This window comes from Mustelus asterias, chromosome 13 (assembly GCF_964213995.1).
Source record: "Mustelus asterias chromosome 13, sMusAst1.hap1.1, whole genome shotgun sequence".
NCBI classification, from domain to species: Eukaryota; Metazoa; Chordata; class Chondrichthyes; order Carcharhiniformes; family Triakidae; genus Mustelus; species Mustelus asterias.
This window is the reverse complement of record NC_135813.1, coordinates 100,448,506-100,467,458: the sequence shown is the minus strand read 5'-3', so window position 1 is coordinate 100,467,458 and position 18,953 is coordinate 100,448,506. Positions and strand designations below refer to the sequence as shown.

The following is an 18,953-nucleotide window of genomic DNA, read 5'->3' as shown; positions in this document are numbered from 1 at the left end:
GAATCCATTGGGAAGCCGACATCTAATAAAATGAAGACTAAACTCCCAAAGGAGTGAGACTGGGATGAAGATACCTCATATCTAATGAGCACCAAGCAGTTACCAGAAGCAGGGCCACTGCTCCAGCGTATACAATTGGCAATTTCTTGTTTCATTTTCATTTGTTTCTTTGAATAAAAGCGTTCAGAACATTTCGCTACCTCTGAAAAACACACTCCCACCCCCAAAGCATCTCTTTATTTACTGCACTTATAGGTATTGAGTTTCTCATTTGGATAATCTTTGTCAGAGATGAGTCACTTATACACAGACACAACAGACAAACATAGACACAAGACCTGCACACACAACATACCCCGCAACGCACACAAACACCCAATCTGTAATGAGCAGACTGGATAACCCTTACCCTGCCGAATAAATGGTAACTTCACACAATTACACTGCAAGTAACCCTTACCCTGCTGAACAACCATTTTACAAACAGCAACATCATCTCCAAACTACAATGGCAGAAGGCATCAAATGCTCAGCTGAATTGTACTGTTGAGATGCAGTTGTTGATGTAGTGCGGCTTAACACAACTACAATCTGTGGAATGCAAATGATCTGTTTTTTTTAGGAGAGTTTTATCCAGCTGATATAACTCATGCGCTGCTTGAAGTTGTTTGCTGCCTATTTGCTCTGTATCTCGCTGAGGAATGAGACTATTGACAGCCCTGGCTGTTTATTCTGAGCCAAATTTAAGGAGCAGGATGCGTGCCTTTAGAATATTTCTGTAACAATTCCAACTTCCATGGCACTCATCATTTAAATAAACTGTAGCTCTCCGTGTTGCACTGTCAGTGAAATATGCTTCCATTAAATCCTTCTTCCCAACTTTTTCTGCTCGTTCTTCTCCTCCTCACCCCCGCAGGTACTGAGTTATGCTAGGGCCATTGTTCCATGTGCCAAGGCTTCATGCCATCACTTCCCCCAAGCCTCTATACCCAGCTCCACACAGCCGAGCTATAGTGGAACACCAGTCAAAATGGAGAGTGTGGCCAGTGTCTCCCTGGCAAGGCACCGAAAGGCAAAGGCTATTTGGCATGATGAGTCTATTGCTTTTTACCTTCAACCTTCAGGCATTGTAACCAGCTGACCATTCCCATTCCCACCACTGCCCTCATATCCTCATTGTGTAAATGCCAGGTAATCATTGAAGAATCATAGAAATTTATGGCAAAAAAGGAAACTATTCAGCCCATCTTCTCTGTGCTAGCCAAAAAATATCTATTCAGCCCAATCCCAATTTCCTGTTCTTGGTGTATAATCTTGTGGGTTATAACGTTTCAAGTGCATATCAAAGTGCTTTTCGAGTTCCCTGTTTCTTTCATGCAGTGAGTTGGTGATGCCCACCACTCTCTGTGTGAAAAGACCTCTGTTTAACTCCCCCCTAACCCTTCCACCACTTACTTTAATTCCATAGTCATTACTAAGAGAAATAAGTCTTTCCAATACTCCCTATGTTGGCCCTTTTTATTTTTATACACCTCAATGAAATGTCCCCTCAGCTTTCTCTGTTCCAAAAAAAACCTTTCCTCAAAGTTAACGTTCGGCTGGCAACATCTAAAGTCTAGTCTATTTATTAGTGTCACGAGTAAGCTTACATTGACACTGCAATAAAGTTACTGTGAAAATCCCCTGGTCACCACACTCTGGCACCTGTGGGCGCCACTGAGGGAGAATTTAGCATGGTCAATGTACCTAACCAGCACGTCTTTCGGACTGCGGGGGGAAACCGGAGCACCCAGAGGAAACCCACGCAGACATGGGGAGAACATACAGATTCTGCACAGACAGTGATCCACGCTGGGAATCGAACCTGGGTCCCTGGTGCTGTGAGGCAGCAGTGCTAACCACTGTGTCACCGTGCCGTCCTCCTTTAGTGTGACCACCTCTTTCTTCCACTGTGGTGGAGGGTGAGCGGAACTGCTCTGTTGTTTGTACCTGTGGCCTGAAGTCTCCGTAGGGTTAAAATGGCAGGGAAAAGTGAGCCAGCCATGTATCTCAAAGCTAATGGAAAATCCGCAGTGATTACAAACAATAGCAGATGCCTAATATCGCTGGGTTGCTGGCACCGACATCCTACCCTGATCACACAACAGCCTGGTAGAGATGGAAAAGGTCACAGCAGGTCAAACTTTGTCTGGGTCAAACTGTGCCTCTGAAACTGCTGAAAGTTTTTTTCTCACTGGAAACAGAAACTTCTCAGGTTGCTGAGACTTGAGGAAACGTCACTGCCAGCAGTGGGGCTGGCCAAGAAGGCAAAGCAACCAGAGCAGCAATGGCAAAGTTACAGTACATGCTTTAGCAAGGTGGGAGGGGCCACGGTCTACCTCGTGAATACACAAGCTTAATGCACTGGAGCTAAGTAATGCACATGATTTAAAACTGAATTAACGCCAGAGTAAATGCCTCACTCAGCTCTTTTCCTTTCTCCTCAGTACATGAGGATATCAGAAGCTATCTGGTAGCTATAATGGAGAACCAGCTAACTTAACAGCCATAGGACATTTTACTCCATTAAAGGTGTTTTATATGTCTATTTGGGAATATGTGACTCCTAGGATGGCAGGTCTGTCAGATGATAAATCGGTTAGGATTATATTCACTGGAGTTTAGAAGAGTGAGAGGGGATCTCAAAGAAACTTATAAAATTCGAACAGGGTTAGACAGGGTAGATTCAGAAACAATGTTCCCAATGGTGGGGGACTCCAGAACTAGGGGGTCACAGTTTGAGGATAAGGGGTAAACGTTTGAGAACTGCAGCACGGTGGCACAGTGGTTAGCACCGCTGCCTCATAGCACCAGGGAACCAGGTTCAATTCCGGCCTCGGGTGGCTGTCTGTGTGGGGGTTGCACATTCTCCCCGTGTCTGTGTGGGTTTCCTCCAGGTGCTCCGCTTTCCTCCCAAAGTCCAAAGGTGTGTGGGTTAGGTTGATTGGCTATGCTAAATTGACCTTAGTGTCAGGGGTTTGGCAGGGTAAATACGTGGGGTTACGGGAATAAGGCCTGGGTGGGATTGTGGTCGGCGCAGGCTTGATGGCCTGAATGGCCTCCTTCTGCACTGTAGGGATTCTATGACAACTGAGATGAGGAGAAATCTCTTCATCCAGCGGGTGGTTAATGTGCGGTGTGGAATTCACTACCGCAGAATGTAGTTGAGGCCAAAACATTGTCTGATTTCGAGAAGAAATTAGATATAGCTCTTGGAGCTATATCTAGGGACATTGGGGAGAGATATGGGGGAGAAGGGGAGGATCAGGATATTGAATTTGATGATCAGCCATGATCATAATGAATGGCGGAGCAGCTCGAAGGGCCAACTGGCTATGTAAGACCATAAGATATAGGAACAGAATTAGGCCATTGAGTCTGCTCCGTCATTCAATCATGGCTGATATGTTTCTCATCCCCATTCTGCCTTTTCCCCACAATCTTTGATCCCCTTACCAATCAAGAACCTATCTACCTCTGTCTTAAATACACTGACCCGGCCTCCACAGCCTTCTGTGGCAAAGAGTTCCACAGATTCACCACCTTCTGGCTGAAGAAATTCCTCCTCATCTCGGTTCTGAAGGGTCATCCCTTTACTCTGTGTCTGCGCCCTCGGATCCTAGAGTCTCCCACAAATGGAAACATCTTCCCCACATCCACTCTACCCAGGCCTTTCGATATTCTGTAAGTTTGTATGTGCAAGCTGTCAAGAATTTAAAGAGCTAGCTTAATTCTGCTCTCTGTGTGAAAGTAAAGACTGTCTTAATGCCTTTCAGCTATTGTTAAAAAGCTTAAAAATTATATTTTCTTTGACGATCCCAGGCTTGTCTCATGAACGTCTGGGAGGTGTGGAACGTCAGTGGGTGTTTCCCTGCTGGGAGACTCACCCAGCGGTATGCCCCTGTAAAGTTGCCTGTAGTGACATTAGCATGAATGGCAAGTTGAGCTTATCCATCCTACTTTGAGGTCATTTGTGACAATTTTAAGGGGTTAAAATCAGGTTCTGTGGAAAGTAAAATTGGTCAGAGTGTCAAGCGGGAGTCAGATCCGATCTTGTCAGTACCCCGGCCAGGTGGGGGTGGGGGGGATATGTTGAAATTAATCCCTGCCTTTCATTGCATTTCATTGAAATTTGCTGCAAGTTGAAACTTCACTATAGTCAGAGCTTCCACTGTAAGCAGCAACTCCTCCACAAGCTTGGTGCAATGAGCTCCATTTTAATCTGAGAAAAGTGATTGCATATTAAGCACAATTCGGCAAACATCCAGATGTCTGGAGTCAGTGCTTAATGAGGAGTTCAAATTCATGCAGAAACTCGACACCGTTTCTTCTTCATCTACGACTTCGATGCCTCAGCAACTCCTAACCTCACAGGGAGTCCCTGACTCAAGTGAGCCTTGAAGGAGCAGCGCTCCGAAAGCTAATGATATTTGCTACCAAATAAACCTGTTGGACTTTAACCTGGTGTTGTTAAAACTCTTACTGTGTTTACCCCAGTCCAATGCCGGCATCTCCACATCAAGTGAGCCTCACAGAGCTTCAGCACGGCGGATCTCAGCAAACATCGGAGAACAAAGTGTTCTGCAAAATTGAGGTGGGTCTCGCCATACCTCCGAGGAAATGGAAAATCTGTCTCCCCATTCTGTTATTGCCATGGGTCAGGTGCCACACTGCTGCTTCCCACCCCAACTGGCCAGCATGGGATTGCCCAGTGATAACTGCTCCTGCTGACACCCTCAATCTTCCATTAGTCATAAACCAGAGGATCAATTCTGAGTGTTCCTGCCTGGCCTCAGAAATAATGGACTCAAAATGTATTCACTGCCTTACGTTCCTGTTAATCAGAGAATCATAGAATCCCTACAATGCAGAAGGAGACTATTCAGCCCATCGAGTCTGCAACTGACCACAATCCCATCCAGGCCCTATCCCCGTATCCCTACATATTTTACCCTGCTAATCCCCTGACACTAAGGGCCAATTTATCATGGTCAACCCACCTAACCCGTACATCTTTGGACTGTGGGAGGAAACCGGAGCACCCGGAGGAAACCCACGCAGACACAGGGAGAACTCCACACAGATAGTGACCCAAGGCCGGAATTGAACCCGGGTCCCTGGCGCTGTGCTCACCACTGTGCCACCGTGACACCTGGCAATATAGTGGTGATGCAGCTACCATTCTTTGAAAGGGGACCTGTGGCCAGGAGTCCCGGTCCAAGCTATGAGGTAAATGCCATTGCATTAAGAGCCGGTCACCATTGTTTATGGTACAGAAATGGAGAGCTAGACTTTGGAAGCCTGAGCTGCATTCATTTCATCAACTGTGATTCTTCTCAGGTAAAGCACTTGTGGGTGAAGATCTGGTTCAGTGAGCAGGGTAAGAGCATAGAGAAAACTAACTCAGGCAGATACCATTTGTTACTGGACTCAAGTGAACAGCCGGGCAGCTCAGCAGGGAGGAGCAGGCAGTGGATTTAAAGGGAAAGCAACAATAAATAAAATGTTGGATGGCACAATGGCACAGAGGTTAGCACTGCTGCCTGACAACGCCAGGAGCCCAGGTTCGATCCAGCCTAGTGTGACTATCTGTATGGAGTTTGCATATTCTCCCCGTGTCTGCGTGTGTTTCCTCCGGGTGCTCTGGCTTCCTCCCACACTCCAAAGATGTGCAGGTTAGGTGGATTGGCCATGTTAAATTGCCCCTTGGCATCCAAATATGTTCAGGTTCGGTGGATTAGTGGAAGTGCGTGGGGTTACAGGAATAGGACCTGGGTAAGATGCTTTTTTGGAGAGTTGGCATGGACTTGATGGGCTCAATGGCGTCCTTCTGCACTGGAGGGATTCTATGGTTCTACTTTTATCATTAAAATAAATGAATATCATCTGGTCTTGTGGTTCCCTAAGTTGATGGATCTATTTGGATATATTGGAACTTGCAATAAGAGAACACCACATCAGAATGTCAAGGACCTTGTTGGATATATCGGGGAAAGAATATATAACAGTGTTACAGTGAGGAAGGTACGGTATATAACAGTGTTACAGTGAGGAAGATGTGTGTATATAACAGTGTTACGGTGAGGAAGGTGTGGTATTTAACAGTGTTACAGTGAGGAAGGTATGGTATATAACAGTGTTACGGTGAGGAAGGTGTAATATATAATAGTGTTACAGTGAGGAAGGTGTAATATATAATAGTGTTACAGTGAGGAAGGTGTGGTATATAACCGTGGTAGAGTGAGGAAGTTGCGGTATATAACAGTGTTACAGTGAGGTGTTTAGGGCACTTTAGTCAGTGCTACCATGACAGTGATGGGGTATATCAGAGAGTATTACCATGAGGAATTACATTGTTACAGTGAACAACGTGGGGTTGATTGGTAATTGTTGCACTGAGGTAGCTGTGGTGAATCTGAGAGGGTTGCACTGAGGGATGTAGGTGTTCCAAAGAGTGTTGTAGTGAGGCGGTTGTGGGGCGGGATTTTCCGGCCTCGCTCGACCTGAATCCAGACAATTCTGCCCGAGTCAATGGACCTTTCCATGGTCCACCCCTCGCCCGCTGCGATCCCCGTGGCAGGCACAGCGGTAAAATTCACCCCGTGGTGTATCAAGAGTGTTACAGTGAGCAATGTAAGTACTTTAGCATGTGTTATCGTGAGGGATATGGGTATATCTGAGAATCTTAAGGGTGTATGGGAAATAAGAGTGCGTTAAAGTAGCGGGTGTGGGTATATCATGTTTCTTCAGAAAGAACTCTTCAAATGCAGACAATAAAAATATAACAAAACTTACTCCAACTTACAAATCAAAGAAAGGGTTTAATAAAGGAACTTCATGACTCCAAACTTGGGGCCTCGCCCTGGGGCACTCCAAGCTCTCCACAATTCCCAACAGGTTCTTATTTATCGTGAGTCAGCTGACCATCACGTCATTCTGTAATTGGTTCCATGGTTTACTGGGTCATCTGACCCTTCCAGTTTGTTCCCATTGGTCACATTACATCCAATACAAAGTTGTCACCGGTTACATTCTAACATATCAAGCATTGTGGAATTAATTCCAGTTGTGGGTAAAATGTTCTCAATTGGTTCTTAAACTTTCTCCTCACATCATTCTCTTTTCAGTCATTTACTTCACCAGAGTATGATGATGCCTTTCAGCCCATTTTTCACATTTTGAAGGAGACGTGTTGCTTTCTAAGGTCATTGTCACTGGGTGGAACCTTTCTGCTGGATTGCGTGGCCTGCCAGACATGTCAACGGTGGAAAACGTTGAGAAATATGACCAAAAAGAGAAGGGGAAAATGCGAGACATGACAAACACATTCTATTTTTAAGCGGGAGATACATCGATACAGAGCGCATTTTTAAACCAGATGAATGAGTCTCAGTCTGCATGAGTTAGCCTCAGCCAGACTGAACCTCCATTCAACCAACTAACCATAGTTTTCAACCGCAATGTAAGTGTCGTGGCAATCCTGGTCACTTTGATAAAGAAAGCACACAGGGCTTTGACTGGATAAATATGAAACAGCTGAGACAGATACACAATACTGAGTGGAAGAACATTGTGAGTTAGAGTGTTAGAGAATGACTTCACTGCTGTGCTCAGTTCCCTCCCCTTCTGAAAGGAGGCAAGGGTGAGTAATACGATGGAAAGAATTACTTCACTCCTCCTGGAGTTCCATTTTCCTTGGAATTAAGACTTTTTTTTTGCAGAATCCTGCAGAGAGCATGGTGCCTCTTGCATTTCACTAACCCTGTCTCGCGAACGCCCAGAGTTTGATTTAAAAGCTATCACCTGGAAATGTAGGTTGAAGTGCTGCAGGAAAATATAACGGGGATTCTCAGAAGCTTATAGGCTGTGGTGCTGCTCTGCTCTAATGAAAATGAGATGACAAGTCAAGTGAGAATGCCTGAAACCAAAGCTTAGAAATTACTGTGTGTAACTTAGTGTATGGATGCTAACGGGAGTTCTTAAGACATTAGTACGTGGACACTTACGGGCTCCGAAGCTATTGGTATACAGACACTTAAGGAAGTTCTTAAGACATTAATATATGGACGCTTATGGGCTCTTAAGATATTAGTGCATGGACACTTGAGGAGGTTTGTAAGACATTAGTACATGGACACTAATGGCCTCCTAAGATATCAGTGTACAGACACGTAGGAGGTTCTTAAGACATTAGTACATGGATATTAATGGGATTTTAAGAGATTAGTGTAAAGACACTTAAGGAGGTGTTAAAAACATTGGTGCATGGATATTAATGGGCTCCTAAGATATTACTGTACAAAGAACAAAGAAAATTACAGCACAGGAACAGGCCCTTCGGCCCTCCAAGCCTGCACCGACCATGCTGCCCGACTTAACTAAAGCTCCCTACCCTTCCGGGGACCATATCCCTCTATTCCCATCCTATTCATGTACTTGTCAAGATGCCCCTTAAAAGTCACTACCGTATCCACTTCCACTACCTCCCCCCCTATAGAACCATAGAAACCCTACAGTGCAGAAAGAGGCCATTCGGCCCATCGAGTCTGCACCGACAACAATCCCACCCAGGCCCTATCCCCGTATCCCTACATATTTACCTGCTAATCCCTCTAACCCTCATATTTACCCACTAATCCCTCTAATCTACGCATACTGTTAAAGGTTCTGCCATTTACTGTATATTTCCTATCTGTATTACACCTTCCAAAATGCATTACCTCACATTTGCCCGGATTAAACTCCATCTGCCATCTCTCCGCCCAAGTCTCCAACTGATCTATATCTGTTATATCTATATATTTATCTATATACCGACAGTTAAGGAGGTTCTTAAGACATTGGTGCATGGACATTTATGGGATTTTAAGATATTAGTGTGCAGACACTTAATGGAGTTCTTAAGACATTAGTGCATGGACATTTATACGACTCTGAAAGTATTAACATATGGACACTTAGACATTGGTGCATGGGTACTTAGTGGGGTCCTGTGACTGATTCTTTCTTTCCACTGTTTGATTGGCTGCTTCAAGAGACACATTAACCTCCTTATTTTACATTGGTTCACACCTCAATAAAATGGATGACAAAATAATATTACCCAATCATATGAAGCATCAATATACTAATATCACATATCCAAAAGCAAAATGATTAATGACTATTTCTGAAAAGTTGAAGAGTCCTGTCTGAAACATTAACCTATCTTTCTCCTTTATAATGCTGAATCACCTGGGGGGTGATTCTCCCAAAAACATTCTAAGTGCCAAATTCACATGAAAACTGGAGCAACTCCCACCGATTATTTCAGTGGGATTTTCGAAATGAATCTCCCACACTCTGAGCATTGCAGAATGCCTCAGCGGAATTCACTCTGGCAATCTGGAAGTGAAACCTATAACCATTGGAGAGGCTGACAGCACAGCGCTGAGCGGGCCACTGTGCATGTGCCAATCTGTCAGCATGGAGATCGGTGCATGCACAGTAGCCCCGCATTGCCAGTCTCCCGATTGCTAGGCTCGCTGGATCGCTGGCCAACCCTGTGACCCCCGCATCACTGCCACTCCGACCCCGTCACCCCCTGATCACTGGCCTCGGGCAAGCCCCGGTGTCTCCCCCCACCCCGCTAGCCCCTGATCTCCCTGAACCCCCCCCCACCGGCAGTCCTTGAAGAGGTCAGAGCTCTGGCGAAGGGTCATCTAGGCTCGAAACGTTGGCTCTATTCTCTCCCCGCGGATGCTGTCAGACCTGCTGAGATTTTCCAGCATTTTATGTTTTTGTTTGTGCTATTTGAGGTCGAGTTAAGTCTTGAATGAGATGTGAGAGGAGAATGATATCATGAAACATGTCACGGTAACCCACACTCACATTGTTTGATCATTTCCTTGTCTTCTGCTATCACTCATGCTAACAAATGAAGTCAGCTTTAATCTGGAACTAATGGGTTAATGGAGCTTGAATCATCATTGGTTAAAGAAAATGTTTTTTTCCCCTTCTTCTGAACTCAACTGCAGAGAGAAATGTTTTTGAAAACCACAGTACCACAGAGATTGCAACACACACATATATAAAAAGAGAACGCTTTGAAATGTTCCTTACCCATCTTACCCTCTCAGAACACACAGTGTCAGTATGCTTACAGAGGTTATTTATGGTCACTTGTGTGCCTGGCACGTGCTGAAACCCATTATCATGTTCAAGTGAGTCCAAACCAAACCCCTGCATAAGTAGTCTGGTTTACTTCAGAGTGCAATGTTTTTTCTCCCCAAAAGGGACAACCTTTGCGTCTGCAATAAAGTAGAAAGGGTTGTGAATGAAGCCCAGTCCACCCAAACCAGCCTCCCATTCATTGACTCTGTCTACACTTCCCGCTGCCTCAGAAAAGCAGCCAGCATAATTAAGGACCCCACGCACCCCGGACATACTCTCTTCCACCTTCTTCCGTCGGGAAAAAGATACAAAAGTCTGAGGTCACGTACCAACTGACTCAAGAACAGCTTCTCCCCTGCTGCCATCTGACTTTTGAATGGACCTGCCTCGTATTAAGTTGACCTCTCTCTACACCCTAGCTATGACTGTAACACCATATTCGGCACCCTCTCCTTTCCTTCTCTATGTACGGTATGATTTGTCTGTCTAGTGCGCAAGGAGCAATACTTTTCACTATATACTAATACATGTGACAATAATAAATCAAATTATTCATCTAAACTATGAAGATGTAGATACAGCTTGGTCAGGACCAAGTCTCAGGAGTCGTTGGAGTCCTTGTAAGCTTTCTGCTGCTTATTCAGCCTAACCATTACGGCTCTGGAATGCATGATTATGAGGGTTAATTTGGAAAGAATGGCAGGACTCAGTGACAGAACAAAGAACAAAGAACAGTACAGGAACAGGATCTTCAGCCCTCCAAGCCTGCGCCAATTATGATTTCTGCCTAAACTAAAACTGTATGCACTTGCGGAGTCCATATCCTTCCGTCCTTATCCTAGTCACATATTTGTCCAGTTGCCCCTTAAATGCCGCTATCATACCTGCTCCCACCACCTCCCCGGGTAGCGCATTCCAGACATTCACCACCCTCTGTGTAAAAAACTTGCCTCGCACATCTCCTCTAAACTTTTTCCCATGCACCTTAAACCTGTGTCCCTGAGGACTTGACTTTTCTATCCTAGGAAAGAACATCGGAATATCCACTCTGCCCATGCCACTCATAATCTTGTAAACCTCTATCAGGTCACCCCCTCAACCTCCATCGTTCCAGTGAGAACAAAGTGAGTTTATCAACCTCTCCTCATAGCTAATACCCTCCAGACCAGGCAACATCCTGGTAAACCTCTTCTGTACCCTCTCCAAAGCACCCACATCCTTCTGGTAGTGCGACAACCAGAATTGTACACAATATTCTAAATGAGACCTAACTAAGGTCTTGTACAGCTGCAGCATGACCTACCAATTTTTATACTCACTATACTATAGAAGTATTTCATTAATAAGATGATCTGACTGATCAATCACAGTGCCTCTTGCTCTGGAGTATTGTGAACCTCGAGTATTGGAGCCTGGTGCACATGGGGTTCTAAAGGGCATTGGATGAAGTACCAGAAAAGAGACTTGCCAACAAAACCCACGGAACAAAAGGGACAGTCCTTGGCAGCACAAGGTTAAGGTTAGCTGAGTGACAGGAAACAGAGAGGTGAGGCGTTTGGTTGTTTTGCAGACTCGAGGAAGGTCTCGAGTGGGGTTTCCAAGCCAACAGTACTAGGACCACTAGGCCTAGACCTGGATGTGCAGGGCACAATGTCTACATTTGCAGATGATTTGAAACTTGGAAGTATTGTGAACTGTGCGTACATAGAGATAGACTTCAAGGGGATTTTTCTTTTTATTTGTTCATGGAATGTGAGCATCGCCAGCATTTATTTCTTATCCCTAATTCCTTGAGTGGCTTGCGTGGACATTTTGGAGGGGCATTTAAGAGTCAACCACACTGTTGTGGATCCAGAGTTGCGGGTAGGCCAGACCAGGTAACGGTGGCAGATTTCCTTCCCTAAAGGACATTAGTGATCCAGATGGGTTTTTCTGACAATTGTCAAAGATTTCACAGTCATCAGTAGATTCTTAATTTCAGATATTCCAGATGTGCTGGTTAGGTGCATTGACCCAAACAGGCGGCGGAGTGTGGCAATTCACAGTAACTTCATTGCAGTGTTAATGTAAGCCTTACCTGTGACTAATAACACAGAGGGTGGTGGGCGAGTGGAATTGGCTGCTGTCAGTGGTGGTGGAGGCAAACTCAATAGGGTCTTTTAAGAGACTCCTGGATGAGTACATGGGACTTAATAGGATGGAGGGTTACAGGTAGGCCTGAAAGGTAGGAATATGTTCGGCACAACTTGTGGGGCCGAAGGGCCTGTTTTGTGCTGTAGTTTTTCTATGTTTCTATGTTTTAGTGATAATACCACTGTGCCACCACTTCCCAATAGTATAGACAGTTAGGTGAAATGGACAGACAAATGACAGACTAAATTTAAATAGGAAAGTGTCAAATTGTACACTTTGGGAGCAAGAATGAGGAGAGACGTTATGAAACCTTTAAACAGGAGGTTCAGGAGTAGAGGAACCTGGGGGTACATTCATGCACATTGTTGAAGGTGGGCAGGGCAAGTATAGAAAGCAGCTAATAAGCAGTTAATATATGATCCTGAGCTTTAGCAATAGAGGCGTGGAGTACAAAAGCAAAAAGGTTATGGTGAACCTTTGTAAAACATTGGTTCAGCCTCAACTGGAGTATTCTGTCCCTTTCTTTAAGGACAGTGTGAAGGTGTTAGAGAGGCTGCAAGGGTTTTGGCAAAAGAGAGAGGAAAGGTGGAAAGGTTACGAACCAGAGGACATCGGTTTAAGGTGAGTGACTAAAAAACTAAGGCATCGTGAGGAAAGAAACATTTTTACGCAGTGAGTGGTTAGGATCTGGAATGCATTGCCGGAGAGTGCGGTGGAGGCAGGGTCAGTTGTGGTTTGCAAAATGGAACTGGATAATTACCTGAAGAGAAAAAAAATTAAAAGGCTTTGAGGATTGGGCTGGGGAGTAGGACTCGCTGACCGCGATCTTACCTTCTTGCCCCACTGAATCATGGGTGGGGAGAGCCGGTAAGATCGCGAGACAGCCAAAAAATCGGGTGTCCAATTTTGTGCCTTTCGCGATCTTACTGGCACCGGATATCCACTGCCAGTAAATATTTGAATTTATTTACAAAGAACAAAGAACAAAGAAAATTACAGCACAGGAACAGGCCCTTCGGCCCTCCAAGCCTGCACCGACCATGCTGCCCGACTGAACTAAAACCCCCTACCCTTCTGGGTACAATATCCCTCTATTCCCATCCTATTCATGTATTTGTCAAGACGCCCCTTAAAACTCACTATCGTATCTGCTTCCACTACCATCCCCGGCAGCGAGTTCCAGGCACCCATCGACACTCTGTGTAAAAAGAAACTTGCCTTGTACATCTCCTTTAAACCTTGCCCCTCGCACCTTAAACCTATGCCCCCTAGTAATTGACTCTTCCACCATGGGAAAAAGCTTCTGGCTATCCACTCTGTCCATGCCCCTCATAATCTTGTAGACTTCTATCAGGTCGCCCCTCAACCTCTGTTGTTCCAGTGAGAACAAACCAAGTTTCTCCAACCTCTCCTCATAGCTAATGCCCTCCATACCAAGCAACATCCTGGTAATTCTTTCTGAACCCTCTCCAAAGCCTCCACACCTTTCTGGTAGTGTGGCGACCAGAATTGAACACTATATTCCAAGTGCGGCCTAACTAAGGTTCTATAAAGCTACAGCATGACTTGCCAATTTTCAAATTCAATGACCCAGCCAACGAAGGCGAGCATGCCGTATGCCTTCTTGACTATCTTCTCCACCTGCGTTGCCACTTTCAGTGACCTGTGTACTTGTACACCCATTTCCCTCTGCCTTTCAATACCCTTAAGCGTTCTGCCATTTACTGTATATTTCCCATCTGTATTAAACCTTCCAAAATGCATTACCTCACATTGTCCAGGTTAAACTCCATCTGCCATCTCTCCACCCAAGCCTCCAGCCGATCTATATCCTACTGTATCCTCTGATGGTCCTTATCGCTATCCACAAATCCACGAACCTTTGTGTCATCCGCAAACTTACAAATCAAACCAGTTACGTTTTCCTCCAAATCATTTATATATATATACTACAAACAGCAAAGATCCCAGCACTGATCCCTGAGGAATGCCACTTGTCACAGTCCTCCATTCAGAAATGCACCCTTCCACTGCTACCCTCTGTCTTCTTTGACTGAGCCAGTTTTGTATCCACCTTGCCAGCTCACCTCTGATCCCATGCGACTTCACCTTCTGCACTAGTCTGCCATGAGGGACCTTGTCAAAGGCCTTACTGAAGTCCATGTAGACAACATCCACTGCCCTACCGTCATCAATCATCTTCGTCACTTCCTCAAAAAACTCGATCAAGTTCGTGAGACACGACCTCCCCTTCACAAAACTATGTCGCCTCTCACTAATACGTCCACTTATTTCCAAGTGGGAGTAAATCCTGTCTTGAAGAATCCTCTCCAATAATTTCCCTACCACTGACGTAAGGCTTACTGGCCTGTAATTACCTGGATTATTCTTGCTACCCTTCTTAAACAAAGGAATTGGTTAAACAAACAAATTGGTTATTCTCCAATCCTCTGGGACCTCCCCTGTAAGAAGTCTCACAACACCAGGCCAAAGTCCAAGAGGTCCACCTGGTAGCAAACACCACAAGCCCTCGGAGCGCCGCTCCCTCGCCAGATGGCTCCATCTGACGAAGGAGCAGCGCTCCGAAAGCCCACGGCACCCGCCACCGAACAAACCCGCTGGACCCCAACCTGGTGTTGTGAGACCTCCTACTGTGTTCACCCCAGTCCAACACCGGCATCTCCACATCATGACCTCCCCTGTAGCCAGTGAGGATACAAAGATTTCTCTAAAGGCCCCAGCAATTTCCTTCCTTACCTCTCTCAGTATTCTGGGGTATATCCCATCAGGCCCTGGGGACTTGTCTATCTTAATGTTTCTCAAGAACCCCAATACCTCCTCCTTTTTGATCTCAACATGACTCAAACTGTCTACACATCCTTTCCCAGACTCATCATCCACCAAGTCCTTCTCTTTGGTGAATACTGACGCAAAGTACTCAAAGTACTCATTTAATACCTCGTCCATTTCCTCTGGCTCCACACATAGATTCCCTGCCTTAAAAATAAATTTTAATGTAATTAGCGAGGCCGGGACGGAATCAGCTCACTACCCTGCGATAGCTGGGGTGGGGGTTAGGCCGGGGGGGCCGGCTGATAACAGCAGAGGCACTGACAGGCCTCTGCGCTTTCAGAGCACAGAAGTCTGCACATATGCAATTTCACACTCTGCTGCTGTCAGCCAGCTTTCGGGTGATTTCGGCCCTGCCCAGTCCCCCTAATGGCACATTTCAAATTTATCAAGATTTTCTTCACAGAGTGAGGGTAGGATTCGATTTTTAAGTTGTCCAAAAAAAGGTGCCATTTTCTCCCGTTTTCACACGCGTTCGGGACTTAGAAATTTTTTTGGTAAGATCACCCCCACTGAGTTGCTCTCACAGAGGGGTAGCATTGTCATGATGGGCTGAATGGACTCCTTCTGTGACGTAACCATTCTATAATTCTACGCTTCCATGAGAAAGGAAAAGATTGATAATCTTTTCCTTGTCCTGAATAATCTTATAAGGCAACATATCTGCTTCTTTTTTATTCATTCATGAGACATGGGCATCACTGGCTGGCCAGCATTTTTTGCCTCTCCCTAGTTGCCTTTGGAGGGCAGTTGAGAGTCAACCACATTGCTGTGGCTCTGGAATCACATGTAGGCCAGACCAGGTAAGGACGGCAGATTTCCTTCCCTAAAGGGCATTAGTGAACCAGATGGGTTTTTCTGACAATCAACAATGGTTTCATAGTCATCATAGAGACATAGGGATTTATAGCATGGAAACAGGCCCTTCGACCCAATTTGCCCATGCCGTCCTTTCTTTTAAATCCCTAAGCTTGTTCCAATTGCCCGCATTTGGCCCATATCCCTCTATATCCATCTTACCCTGTAACTGTCTAAACACTTTTTAAAAGACAAAATTGTACCCGCCTCTACTACTACCTCTAACAGCTTGTTCCAGACACACACCACGCTCTCCGTGAAAAAATTGCCCCTCTGGACCCTTTTGTAACTCCCCCTTCTCACCTTAAACCTATGCCCTCTAGTTTTAGACTCCACTACCTTTGGGAAAAAATATTGACTGTCTGGCTGATCTATGCCCCTCATTATTTTATAGACCCCTATAAGATCGCCCCTCAGCCTCCTATGCTCCAAAGAAAAAAGTCCCAGTCTATCCAGCCTCTCCTTATAACTCAAATCATCAACTCCCGGTAGCATCCTAGTAAATCTTTTCTGCACTCTTTCCAGTTTAATAATATCCTTTCTATAATAGGGTGACTAGAACTGCACACAGTATTCCAAGTGTAGCCTTACCAATGTCTTGTACAACTTCAACAAGACGTCCCAACTCCTGTATTCAATGTTCTGACTAGTGAAACCAAGCATGCTGAATGCCTTCTTCACCACTCTGTCCACTGTGACTCCACTTTCAAGGAACTATGAACCTGTATCACTAGATCTCTTTGTTCTGTAACTCTCCCCAACACCCTATCATTAACTGAGTAAGTCCTGCCCTGGTTCAATCTACCAAAATGCATCACCTTGCATTTATCGAAATTAAACTCCATCTGCCATTCGTCAGCCCACTGGCCCAATTGATCAAAATCCCGTTGCAATCCGAGATAACCTTCATCACTGTCCACTATGCCACCAATCTTGGTGTCATCTGCAAACTTACTAACCATGCCTCCAATATTCTCATCCAAATCATTAATATAAATGACAAATAACAGTGGACCCAGCACCAATCCCTGAGGCACACTGCTAGTCACAGGCCTCCAATTGAAAAACAATCCTCCACAACCACTCTCTGGCTTCTGTCATCAAGCCAATTTTGTATCCAATTAGCTACCTCACCCTAAATCCCGTGAGACTTAATCTTATGCAACAACCTACCATGTGGTACCTTGTCAAAGGCCTTGCTAAATTCCATGTAGACAAATCAACTGCACTGCCCTCATCTACCTTCTTGGTTATCCTTCAAAAAACTCAATCAAATTTGTGAGATATGATTTTCCACTCACAAAGCCATGTTGACTGTTCCTAATCAGTCCTTGTGTCTCGAAATGCCTGTACATCTTGTCTCTCAGAATACCTTCCAACAACTCACTCACCACAGATGCGAGGCTCACCGGCCTCAGTTCCCAGGCTTTTCCCTGCAGCCCTTTTTAAACAAAGGCACAACATTTGCCACCCTCCAATCCTCAGTAGATTCATAATTCCAGATATATTTTTTATTAAATTCAAATTCCATCATATGCTGTGGCGGGATTCGAACTCTGGTCCCCAGAACATTAGCTGAGTTTCTGGATTAATAGTCTAGCGTTGATACCACGAGGCCATCACCTCCCCGGTTCTGCTCTCCCTTCCCTCCCATTTCACACTGGGGAAGTTTTGTTCTTCTGCTAACACTTTCTCCAAACTGACCCAACCACTTGGAAAATCAAGCATACCAGAGCACTTGCTTTTCTCAAAAATGAGGAATGTATTTTTAAGCTTTAGTGAGATTCTGATAAACAATGGTTGGTTTGCCAAGAATTATTCTGCTTGGATCCAGATCCGTACAGAATGTTTGTATAAAACCCAGCAATGTGGAATATTTGTACCTTGGCCCAGTAATCATTCACTGCAATCTAGCCTAAATCAAAAATGCTTTAAACACAATGTGATCTTCCACAGATTGTAATGTAGTGAGAGAAAGGAGTGGTGCACAGCCGGACAATATTCATTGAGCGATGCAACAGTTACCAATCACTGGGAAAATCTACCTAGAACAGGGTCAAAGGATGATTTTTTTTTGGATACAATAGAGTGTGTTTCACCATGCCTATGTATTTTTCTGCATGCAGTTGTGTTGGGCGGCACGGTGGCACAGTGGTTATCACTGCTGCCTCACAGCACCAGGGATCCGGGTTCGATTCCCGGGTCACTGTCTGTGCAGAGTCTGCACCTTCTTCCTGTGTCTGCATGGGTTTCCTCCAGTTTCCTCCCACAGTCCGAAAGACGTGCTGGTTAGGTGCATTGGCAATGCTAAATTCTCTCTCAGTGTAACCCGAACAGGTGTCGGAGTGTGGCGACTGGGGGATTTTCACAGGAACTTCATTGCAGTGTTAATGTAACCCTACTTCTGACACTAATAAATAACTTGTAAACCTTCAACTTCAGGGTATGCCTACATTCATGTTTGTCCGTATCAGGTAGGAGCCATCACCACAGAGTTCTTGGATAGACATTGTCTTCACAGTGAGGTCACCCTCCAATATGTTGTGTGACACTACCACAATGATAAATCGAATAAATCCAGGACAGGTCAAGTAGCTCAAACCCAAGTATTTGTGATGGCGCTGCGAGTAGAATTGGATTCCACCGCAATTTGTAACCCACATGGCCTGGAATATCATTCTGCTATTCTCAGCAAACAAAGGAATCGGGTCCTGGAGATTGTAAAAGAACAAGCCACGAGCAGAATCAGTTTTTATTTCCATCCCTCGAACACAAACTCAACCATTGTCAGGTAGGACTGGTAAACTTTATTATGAGTTCTTTAGACCATAAAATATCGGAGCAGAATTAGGCCATTTGGCCCATTGAGACTGCTCCAACATTCAATTATCATAGAATCCTACAGTGCAGAAAGAGGCCAT

General features: G+C 45.0%; 1 protein-coding gene across 1 annotated transcript in view; it reads right to left on the bottom strand.

Moving 5' to 3' along the window:
* Nucleotides 1–6,842: 6,842 nt before the first annotated feature.
* The window catches only part of LOC144502951 (transcriptional activator MN1-like), a 194,527-nt gene continuing 182,416 nt past the window's right edge, over nucleotides 6,843–18,953 (bottom strand). The window contains exon 2 of the mRNA XM_078227386.1: nucleotides 6,843–7,285. Coding sequence (XP_078083512.1) covers nucleotides 7,251–7,285 — 35 coding nt within the window. The 3' untranslated portion in view covers nucleotides 6,843–7,250. The remainder of the gene's footprint in view (nucleotides 7,286–18,953) is intronic.